Source organism: Dermatophagoides farinae, chromosome 10 (assembly GCF_024713945.1).
Source record: "Dermatophagoides farinae isolate YC_2012a chromosome 10, ASM2471394v1, whole genome shotgun sequence".
Lineage (NCBI taxonomy): Eukaryota > Metazoa > Arthropoda > Arachnida > Sarcoptiformes > Pyroglyphidae > Dermatophagoides > Dermatophagoides farinae.
In genome coordinates, this window is record NC_134686.1 from 2727363 (window position 1) to 2737499 (window position 10137).

Consider the following 10137-nt stretch of genomic DNA (forward strand, 5'->3'; position numbering starts at 1 on the left):
TTTGACCACTACGCGATTGAGATCATTGTTAAACAACAGAAATAAGTGCTTGATATGCATATATGCTTTTTATTACTTTCAACTTGTATATACTGAAAGCATACTGTATTCATTTTGCCATATAATTGTTTATGTCCATGCAATATCCGTGCAATATTATCTCATTTCAACCATTTTCTAATCTTTTTTCTTGTTTGAGAATCAGCATTTTTCATCACCCTAGATAAAAATGGATAAATATATTCCACTTTGGAATTTATTTGGAGCTTTACACAATGTAAACAAAAATTTTAATTTCAAAAAAATAAAAAAAACCATAACATCCAATGCTAAAAAGTGTACTGCATTTATGAATGTTATGTTGGAGAATATATCACACACATGTGATATTTTTGACAATCTGTTTTCTAATTTTTATTTCTTTTAATAAAAATTTAGTTAAAATCCAAATAATAACAATGGCCGATGTCATTTTTGAGGATATCTTTGATGTAAAAGATATTGATCCGGAGGGAAAAAAATTTGATCGTGTCAGTCGATTACATTGTGAATCGGAATCATTCAAAATGGATCTAATACTGGATGTGAATACACAAATATATCCAATGGATTTTGGTGATAAATTTCGACTACAAATCACATCAACATTGAATGAAGAAGGCTATCAAGATGATAGTGAATGGAATCCACGTGATGATACGCCTAATCGTGCTGATTCATTTGATTATGTTATGTATGGTAAAACATATCGAATCGAAGGTGATGAAGGACCACATGAAGCGACCAGTATGGCAGCATATGCATCATTTGGTGGCCTATTGATGCGATTAAAAGGCGATTCGAATAATTTGCATAGTTTTGAAGTGGATAAAAACATTTATTTGTTGATGAAAAAATTGAAATTTTAATTTTTTTTTTGTATTTTGTATTTCATTTTCAATCAAACAATAACATTTACCATCATCATCATCATGATCATTTGAATTTAAATTTTTAAAAAAAATGAAATTTAATTTTAATAACTTGAATATTCAGTTATTCGAAATAAATGACCACTACCGGACCCGGTTACAAATGATGCATAGCCACTGTGTGGTGAAAAATCAATGTCGAAAATTCTTCCATATGTACGGCCACTGTTACCGCCAACAAATAGTGGAAAATTTTTATATACTGTCATTGATTTTGTATTTAAAAATCGAATTGCATCATTTTTTTGATCGGATGCTAGCAACAATAATTGGCCATCATGATTGAATTTCAGTGAACTGATGGCCGTAGTCAAATTCATAATCGATTTTATTGGCATTGGATTTGTTTGTTTGATTATATCATCAAAACGATATAAATTTATGGTGCCCATATTTGAACCGATTGCCAATAAATTTCCAGTTGGACTTAAATCCATTGCCGTAGCAATAATTGTATCTGGATCATTAAAACGATTCACACATGGTATGAATTTACGTGCATTTCGTATGTCGAATATGAATGCTTGACAGCCAGTTTGTTGGCCATGTGCAATTATATAATTGGAATCAGGACTGAATGATAAACAATTGACATCGCCATTGATTTTCATTTCTTGTATTAATTCTTTACTGGAAGCTGAAAGCAAATTAATATTGCCATTTTGATCACATGCAGCCAAATAAGAACCATTTGGTGATATTTGAAATCCACGTAATGAATATCGATGTTTACCACCTTTGGACAGACGAATTCGAATAATTTTGCCAGCTAACATATCGTAAAAATAACAGAAACCATGACATTTAGTATTTGATCCATCGGAACCGACTATAATTTCTTCTTGTCCATTGGCCGATATGAATTGTGCATCACATAATCGATATCCTTGGAAATAAATTGATTGAATAATTGAATTCAATTTGCCATCAACTTGAAATAATCGAACCAATCCAATTGGTGATCCAATCAATGCAACAGTGGAATTTGAATGAAAATTCACACAATTCAATGATGTTTTTATACGACTGGATATGTTGAGATGAGGACATTTTTTCACACGTAAAAATTCTTTGTTCAAATGGAAACGACATGATTTTAAATTGTCATAAGCAATTTGTTCAACTTGAATGTTATCATCATCATCGTCGTCATCATCATCGGAAGAAACTTTTCGTTGTTTATCATGTTTGCCAGACTGTTTTTTCGAAGTTTTTCGTGCCCAATTTGGTGGCTCATGAAGTTCAGTAAATTTACGTTCCAGGTATTGACGATAATTATCATTTGATTTGACCAATTTGGGCATCTTGCTACATCCTTCAAACGCTTTGGATGCATCGATTTCATCATCTTCATCGAACCAAACAGGTTTCAACGAATCTTTATTGTGTTTGTCATCACCATGAGATTTTTCAAACAATTCTGTCTTGAATTGTTTTGCGAATCGATCATCATCATCATCATCATCATCAACATCAACATCATTTGGTAATTCTTCATGTTTATTATTATAATCATCGACATTAACAACATCATCGTCAATGTCTATATTTACCACACAAATTTTTTTATTCATTAGTAGGTTTTATAATATAAATTTTTTTATTTCAAAAAAAAGAAACATAACAAGCACGTTTTTAAAATTTTTTTTTAATAACAAAAATTTAAAGCAGCCAGGCTGAAAAAAGAACACCACGTTTATTTTATTCATAAATGACGTTATTTTTTCATTTAAATTTGGCCATTTTTGAAAGAATTTAAATTCCTTACTTTTTTAATTGAAAATTCCTGTTGATAAGAATTGATTCAATCCCAATTGATTTTTGAAATTGAAAATACTTTTATTTTTATTTAATGTACATATACAGTAATACCCTGCTTAACTCGGGGTTACGTTCCAAAAATTTTGAGCGTTATATCGAAACAGCGCTAATCGGGGAAGCGTTAAGCGGGGTATTACTGTATGTTATATTTATTATATTTATATAAAAAAAACATATTTTAACTAATTCATGACCACCATAGACAAGAGACAGGTCTTAAAATAGACCAATATTGGCTCAGATATTAGTGATGAATTTTTTTTCAATGAAAAGTGTGAAGCACAACTAATAAAACTGAAAAAATTATAGCCAAACAAGAAAATATATGCTTGTGAAAAATTTGAGTAAGCCAATATTTCCAAATTATAACTATACCAATACCAATCAACAATATTACGTGTTTTTTTCACTTTCGTTCAAACCACATAAAACAAAGTTCAATCCATGGAAAATTGGCAATCGATATTTTGATATGATGGCTTCTTCATTAGCGTATCTGTGTTCATGTTGATATTTGTTCCAAGATTCAATCCAGTCAACTGTTACGATTGGTATATGATGTTCGGCAGCTGCACGAGCTTTTTTTTGTAAGCACCGAATCGGAAACAAGGACACTGGTATTGGTATGAAGATTATCGTGGTAATATCCAGACATCATTTGTACTCGTTTTTCGATAAATTGACGTTTGTCGATTGGCATAAAAGAAGTTGTCACTTCTAATCCACGCATACATTGGCTATAAATTGGCCATGTTCGTTATGGTATTGAATATTGTGGACTTGGACAGAATTCATCATCACCATATGTTATGACCAATGGTCCTACAATACGACAATGATTTCGATGTTGAAAAAAACCTAGCACTTCATCGTCGAAAAGGTCGGATACGATGATATGAGGTTCATTTGACAAACACATTATATCCGACATGGATTTCATCATTTCAAAATTTATCCATCGTTGTGTAAATTCACTTTGTTGTAACAACGTGAATGCTTTTTGCATAATATGTTGAATGAAATATGAATTTAACACTATGACATGGTGTCTTTTGTTTGTATGAAGTGTTGTATGTTTTAAGTTTGTTTTCTTATATTTATTGTTTATATAAATTCATTTATTTTTGTCATTAATAAAAAAAAAGTTTGATTTTATTAAAATCTATATAATATCCGGTGGTTATGTCGTTTGATTAGATCCAAATTTTAAAAATAAAAAGTTCATTTTGATGAGAATTGATGATCAAAATTCTGGAAAATACAATAAAGTTATCATATGAAATAAACACAAAAAAAAACACACACAAATCATGGATGATGACGAAATGTAGTAGTGAAAATATGCGCATGTGCGAAAAAAAAGTATACTCAATGTTGTAGTGTAGTAATTCTCAACCACTGTGCCGCGGCGCTTTTGTGTGACACAAAATTCTGAAATTGTGCCGCCAAATTTTAGATTGACCATTGATTCCGTGATGCAATGTGCCGCCAAATTTTGAAATCGTTAAAAGTGTGCCGCAACAAAAAAAAGTTGAGAATCACTGGTGTAGTGGTTCGAAAAAAAACATTGTTACCGCATATATAATCATGTGATTCACGTGAACAACATTTCGTTGAAATTGCAATATTGTTTGAATTTAAATTTTTGGATTAATATAAAACAAAATTGACTTATTAAAATTTTAATTTTCTATCAAATAAAATTTATCTATCCATCAAAGATAATTTTCAACGATAAAAATACAATACACCGTTCATAAATGATGTTACCGCATTGTTGTTCATATAGGACGTAACAGAGGGAAATAAGTTTTAGCAATAAAAAAGGAAATGTCCACATATTCCGAAGCGGAGGCTCGAACTCCGGATCTTGGCATAGCTACCTCCCCCTACTTCCAGGGATAAGGTTAGTAATACTGCATTATAAGTACCACGCTGTAACCAACTCAGCTACTCCGGAGTATAAGGACCCTTAATTGCGAACCAATCTAACGCGATCCTTAGACCACTTAGATTGCAGTTAATGAACGGTAGCCATACAAAGTATTTGGCCTTGAATGATGGGTCAAATGTCATTTTCAACATTATGGAACAAGTTATCATGTACACAGCGAAAAAAGTAAGCAGTTTGCAGTTTGTTAAACCCTGCAGGGTTAATAAAAATTCAAGTTTGCAGTTTACCCTGTAATGAAGGGGCCGTTCATATACAATGTAACTTGAACTGCAAATTCGCGGTTTATATACCCTCCAAATTTGAATTTTTGGTAACCTTACAGTTTACCCTGCAAACTTGCAGCTTATGTTACATTGTATATGAACGCTTCACCATATATACCCTCCAAATTTGAATTTTTTGAAACCCTGCAGTTTACCCTCCAAATTTGAATTCATTTTGCCCTCCATTCACTTCATTAATTTTACCCCCATATTAGGATTAAAAATTTTTATTCAAAATTAATAATAACAAAATAGTAAATTAATAAAGCAATGACAATAATTAAAAAACCAAATTAAACATGATCCAATTTTTGTCTTGTAAATAGTGATCCATTTATAAATTAACCAATGACCAATGACCATATGTCCGCCAATCCAATCTTTATGATCCAAGACTAGTTGTCGATCTTAAATAAAGAAATTCGTTAGTTATTCCAATCATTTCAATCAAGAACCACATACCATGTAAATAAAAATCTATCGTAATGGCCATTCAGTTTTTCATTTCCAAAATGGATCTAGAAAACAAGTCAAGAAAATAGTTGTTAGTTTGGGTAATCAATTGAACAATTTACATACCATGATGATCCGTAGCAATGGTCACTGGCTTTTTGATTTGTCCGATTGGCCTGTTTCCAGATTCAATTTCCAAAATGTTCACCTAAATAAAAATAAATATTAGTTTTTTTGGTTCAATTAATTCATTCATTTGCTTACCATTATCAGTTTGAAATGTTCTATTTTAAAACAACACGCGTGTTTTAGAAATTCATCATCATCAATCTACTTATATATACAAATAAAGGTAGAATGAATAATAAAATATCCAGTCAATAAACTGGATATTTTATTATTCATTCTTCTTCTATGTTTGATTCCGATTAATGAAAAATCGATTGTATTGCGATTGTCGTTGCTATTATTTTTTTCTAGTCATTTCCTTTTTGCTTTTCATGTGAAATACACACTTACACACACTCATTTGCCATGCTGCGTTTTCGAAATTTTTTAGTCACCGACTAATAACGAAAGTGAGACAATTTCAATTTGTTTATGTTTTTATATTCATCATCAGAGTCCTGGATTAGAACGATTCTTAACCTGAGATTGTGGTTCAGAAATTTCAGTGATTGATATTTGAAATCCAGCAATGATTGATTTTTTTTAGTGATTGTTTTTTTTTACCATCGTCAATCGATGGATTCAAACCGGCACAGAGGAAGATTATTTATACATGTTTCAATCATATTGATGAAGATTTATTGAAAATTGAAGCAATGGCTGGTATTGTGTTAAAATCTACGGTCTATTCTTGAACCTTATGGTGCGACGTATAATTGTTCGAAGTTTCACAAAAATATTCCAAGTGGTCACTGTTCAGGAGCGATTTGAAGAAATTTTAAAAAAGTGACGTGTATGGCTCTAGCGGAAGTGGGTGGGGTTATAATCCCGGTGTTGTGTTAACGTGACTAAGACACAGTAAATATTTAAGACCAGCCCGGTACAGGCGCTTCGCGCCTGCCCCAGGCTGGCCCTGCGGGGCTTACTCCTGACAGTAAATAGTTATGTTTGTACTAAAAATAAGCAGGAATGGCCGGCTCAGCTTCGCCGCATTAAATGCCAAGTTAATACACAGTGCTAGTACACAGTGCAAGCACTTGGCGAGTGTAAAAGTAGCAGTTACCGACAAATCGTTAAGCGTCATAAAGAGATAGATGTGTCATGGTTGTTTATCATCATCATTGTTTATTTTTCATTTCTTAAACTTGTATAAAAATGATTATTTTATTGTTGAATAAATTTATAGTTACTAAAAACTACAATTGGTAGCAGAGCGTGGTTCGATTTAACATCAATACGTCTCTTGTCTATTAACCTAACCTAACCTAACCTAACCGAAATTATATTCGTTGGCAATCACCATCACCACTGGCATTCATTTCTGGATTCGTTCGTGGCATTTATCATTGGCCGTATTTTTCATCATTGGTGGCATTTATCAATTCTCAAACATGGCTATACTAATCTCTGGCAAAGTGATCTCATCACCAGTATTACCTGGCTTACCACTTACACGCAATACAAATAATCCGATACTTACACATAATTACATTGGACACATTTTTAAATTGCCAATTGATCTTTTTATTTTTGTTTTCTTTTTTGTATACTATCGGCTGTTTCGAGTACTGAATAGATCATAGGTGGGCAAATTAAAGCATAGTTTTTTTAATGGCGGGCCGGATAAGCCTGTTATCTTGAATTGGCGGGCCGGATTCAATTATCCAACATCCACGATTAGTTAAGCTGAATAATTGATTAATTTATAATGTTTCGATGAATTTGATGAATTTTTTTTTATTTCCGGAATTTAGGCGTCTTAACACTTTGAGTGACATCTCACTCAAAAATAGATTAAAAAACAATGATAAAAAAACTCCTGAGCACTGAAAGGGTTAATAAAGTATAGTTCCAATTTTTTTCTTTTGAATTGTTTTGTAATTATTCATGATAGGTAATTATTGATCATCAGAATTATTTTATCAGAATATTCTGTGATAAAACGTAATGATAGAAATGCAATGTACGAACAAACTGAAAAAATTCAAAGTTAATGAATAAATTTATTGAACGAATTAAATTACTATAATAATAATAAGAGAAATCTATCTCTTTATGACGCTGGTCATCAATTAATTTTAATTTTAATTTTAAATAATTGTTTTTGTTTAACAATGAATGATGTAATCATCACCATCATCCTCATTATTATGTGTAAACGCCAGGATGGCATACGATTGACTCATTAACCTGAAATAGTTTTTGGATCGCTATGATGGGATTAAAATTAAAATGGATAATGATTGCAACAATTCGAATCAATTTTATATTTGAAACCGACGATGCTGCCATCTGATGTCGATGAATTCTAATCAAAAAATTTTACTTCGTTTATGAATGGTGACCATAACACACGCCACACGTTTTTTTTCTATTCAGCTTTTTTTTCTACTGAGCCAAGTCTTTTCCTGTTTCTGGTAAGCTGTGTTGTGTGCGTGTGTGATTTGATTTTAGCCTAAACACGTGTAATTTTGTGTTGAATTTTCATCAAAAATCAGGTATTTTTGTTTTGAAATTTTATTATTATCCATTTGTCTGATGAAAATTAATTATTTTTCAGCAAAAAAAAATGACTAAAGTAAGCCGTGATACTCTTTACGAGTGTGTAAATGCTTTGTTGGCCTATTCACGAGGTGATGATGATAGCGGTGGCAAGAAACGAAAATTTCTTGAAACTGTTGAACTACAGATTGGTTTGAAGAATTATGATCCACAAAAAGACAAACGTTTCTCTGGTACTGTTAAACTTCGTAACATACCACGACCAAAATTCCGTGTATGCGTTCTTGGTGACCAACAGCATTGTGATGAAGCTAAGGCCAATGAAATTCCTTGCCTGGATGCTGAAGCATTGAAAAAAATGAACAAAAACAAAAAATTGGTAAAAAAATTGGCCAAACAATATGACGCTTTCTTGGCATCGGAATCGCTCATCAAATTGATTCCACGTTTGCTTGGTCCCGGTTTGAATAAGGCCGGTAAATTTCCTACGCTTCTTTCTCATAATGAGAATATGTTGCAAAAAGTGGATGAAGTGAAAGCTACTATCAAATTGCAAATGAAAAAAGTTCTTTGTTTAGCCGTCGCTGTTGGCCATGTCGAAATGTCATCCGATGAATTGGCACAAAACATCAATCTTACTATCAACTTTTTGGTGTCATTGTTGAAGAAAAATTGGCAAAACATTAAATCGTTGCACATAAAATCGACTATGGGCAAACCACAGCGTCTTTATTAATATGTACGGATTTTAATTACCAAAATTTATTTTTTTTTCGATTCAATAAAACTATAATTTAAACAAAAATCAATGATTGATAATATCACGTTGTTTTGATTATGTCAATGTCTAATAAAACATGACCGAAATTTCCTTTACGAAATTCAGAGATGAATTTTTCCGCTAATGGTATGTAATTAGGTTTCAATTCTTGAACGCCCGTTTCTAGGTTCTTGAATGGACGAAATTGATTATATTTGATTGCTGCATGAGTCAATGCCTCATTGATGTCATTGGTAGGTGATGGTAACCCAAGAAAATCTACATAATCGAATCGTTGCTGTTTATTCAGCCAATACAAAAGATAATCTGCTATTAGCTCTTTGCCAATCACTTCATCAGATATTGTGCCACAAAGAGCGCAACGCATGAATTGTTCTGGTGAATTTGTTGGATTGTTTTCATTGCGATTGAAACTCGGTTCAAGAATGCCAGGCGTATCGAACAGATATAGTTTATGAGGGTAATCACAGATTTTTATTCGTTCCAAAACAGCTTTTGTCACACCTGCTTTTGCTCCGATAATGGTTGCTTTGCCAGCTTTGTTCAGGTAAACATTTCTCAATCGATTAATGATGGTTGATTTACCGACATTAGGTATGCCCATTACCAATAAATTATAGCTCTTTTCTTCTGTAGAAAAATCCGACTCATCAATCGTGTTTGGTATTTTTTCAATTGAATTCAATATGATGGACAAAAATTGATTACTATAACCGGCATGTTTGACATTGGCAGCGATCGAATCCAAAAAGACAATGTCTTCCAGATGAATATCATTCTTGTACATTTTTTCCATTAGCTGTGATCGAATTAGTGGTCTGAATTCGGCTGAAAGTAAATCTGATTTGTTTAGTATCAAAATGATTGGTTTATTCGACACAAGTCTTTTGATTAGATTTAAATTCCTCCCACTGAACGGAATACGTGCATCGTGTACCTCCAGAATGCAATGAGTTCGTCTTAAAACTTTTCCAATATCTCTTAATCCTAAAAAAGATATCAATCAATTTCATTTAATTTGATTCGCAGATTTAACAATGAACAACCAACCTTTTCTCATATGGCCAGGGAACCATTGTAATTTATGGTCCACTTGGAACGTACTTCTTGCAACAAATTTGCTACTAAACAAAAATTTTGAAGTTTGCATTTTTTTTTATATCAACAAAATAAAATAAAAATCTGATGATTTTGTCATTGTTTGATTGTCTCGACCATCAGATG

General features: G+C 32.1%; 4 protein-coding genes and 1 non-coding gene across 5 annotated transcripts; 2 read left to right on the top strand and 3 right to left on the bottom strand.

Annotated features, from left to right (window-relative positions):
• Positions 1 to 356: 356 nt before the first annotated feature.
• wcd (U3 small nucleolar RNA-associated protein 18 homolog wicked) lies at positions 357 to 2545 on the bottom strand. The gene has a single exon (XM_047053867.2). It carries the CDS (start codon positions 2543 to 2545, stop codon positions 1016 to 1018), a length of 1530 nt encoding a protein of 509 aa, XP_046909823.2. The 3' UTR covers positions 357 to 1015.
• Positions 459 to 972, top strand: Polr2H (DNA-directed RNA polymerases I, II, and III subunit Rpb8). Its single transcript, XM_075734594.1, has one exon. It carries the CDS (start codon positions 459 to 461, stop codon positions 906 to 908), a length of 450 nt encoding a protein of 149 aa, XP_075590709.1. The 3' UTR covers positions 909 to 972.
• Positions 2546 to 4633: 2088 nt separating the features above from the next.
• Positions 4634 to 4752, bottom strand: TRNAI-UAU (transfer RNA isoleucine (anticodon UAU)). The gene is made up of 2 exons: positions 4715 to 4752; positions 4634 to 4669 (listed from the first exon to the last, which is right to left on the bottom strand). It is a non-coding gene; the product is annotated as a tRNA-Ile (tRNA).
• Positions 4753 to 8014: 3262 nt separating this feature from the next.
• On the top strand, positions 8015 to 8937 carry LOC124500220 (large ribosomal subunit protein uL1). The gene is made up of 2 exons (XM_047064262.2): positions 8015 to 8128; positions 8191 to 8937. Exon 2 carries the CDS (start codon positions 8200 to 8202, stop codon positions 8866 to 8868), a length of 669 nt encoding a protein of 222 aa, XP_046920218.1. The 5' UTR covers positions 8015 to 8128; positions 8191 to 8199; the 3' UTR covers positions 8869 to 8937.
• On the bottom strand, positions 8876 to 10108 carry LOC124500217 (mitochondrial ribosome-associated GTPase 1). Its single transcript, XM_047064260.2, has 2 exons — positions 9964 to 10108; positions 8876 to 9900 (listed from the first exon to the last, which is right to left on the bottom strand). Exons 1-2 carry the CDS (start codon positions 10061 to 10063, stop codon positions 8954 to 8956), a joined length of 1047 nt encoding a protein of 348 aa, XP_046920216.1. The 5' UTR covers positions 10064 to 10108; the 3' UTR covers positions 8876 to 8953.
• Between the last annotated feature and the right edge of the window lie 29 nt (positions 10109 to 10137).

Bases quoted from the DNA above. Each gene is read 5' to 3' on its own strand.
- Polr2H (XM_075734594.1), top strand. From the start codon at position 459: ATGGCCGATGTCATTTTTGAGGATATCTTTGATGTAAAAGATATTGAT.
- wcd (XM_047053867.2), bottom strand. From the start codon at position 2,545: ATGAATAAAAAAATTTGTGTGGTAAATATAGACATTGACGATGATGTT.
- LOC124500220 (XM_047064262.2), top strand. From the start codon at position 8,200: ATGACTAAAGTAAGCCGTGATACTCTTTACGAGTGTGTAAATGCTTTG.
- LOC124500217 (XM_047064260.2), bottom strand. From the start codon at position 10,063: ATGCAAACTTCAAAATTTTTGTTTAGTAGCAAATTTGTTGCAAGAAGT. The intron at 9,901-9,963 runs GTTGGTTGTTCA...TATCTTTTTTAG, and splicing joins CCCTGGCCATATGAGAAAAG to GATTAAGAGATATTGGAAAA.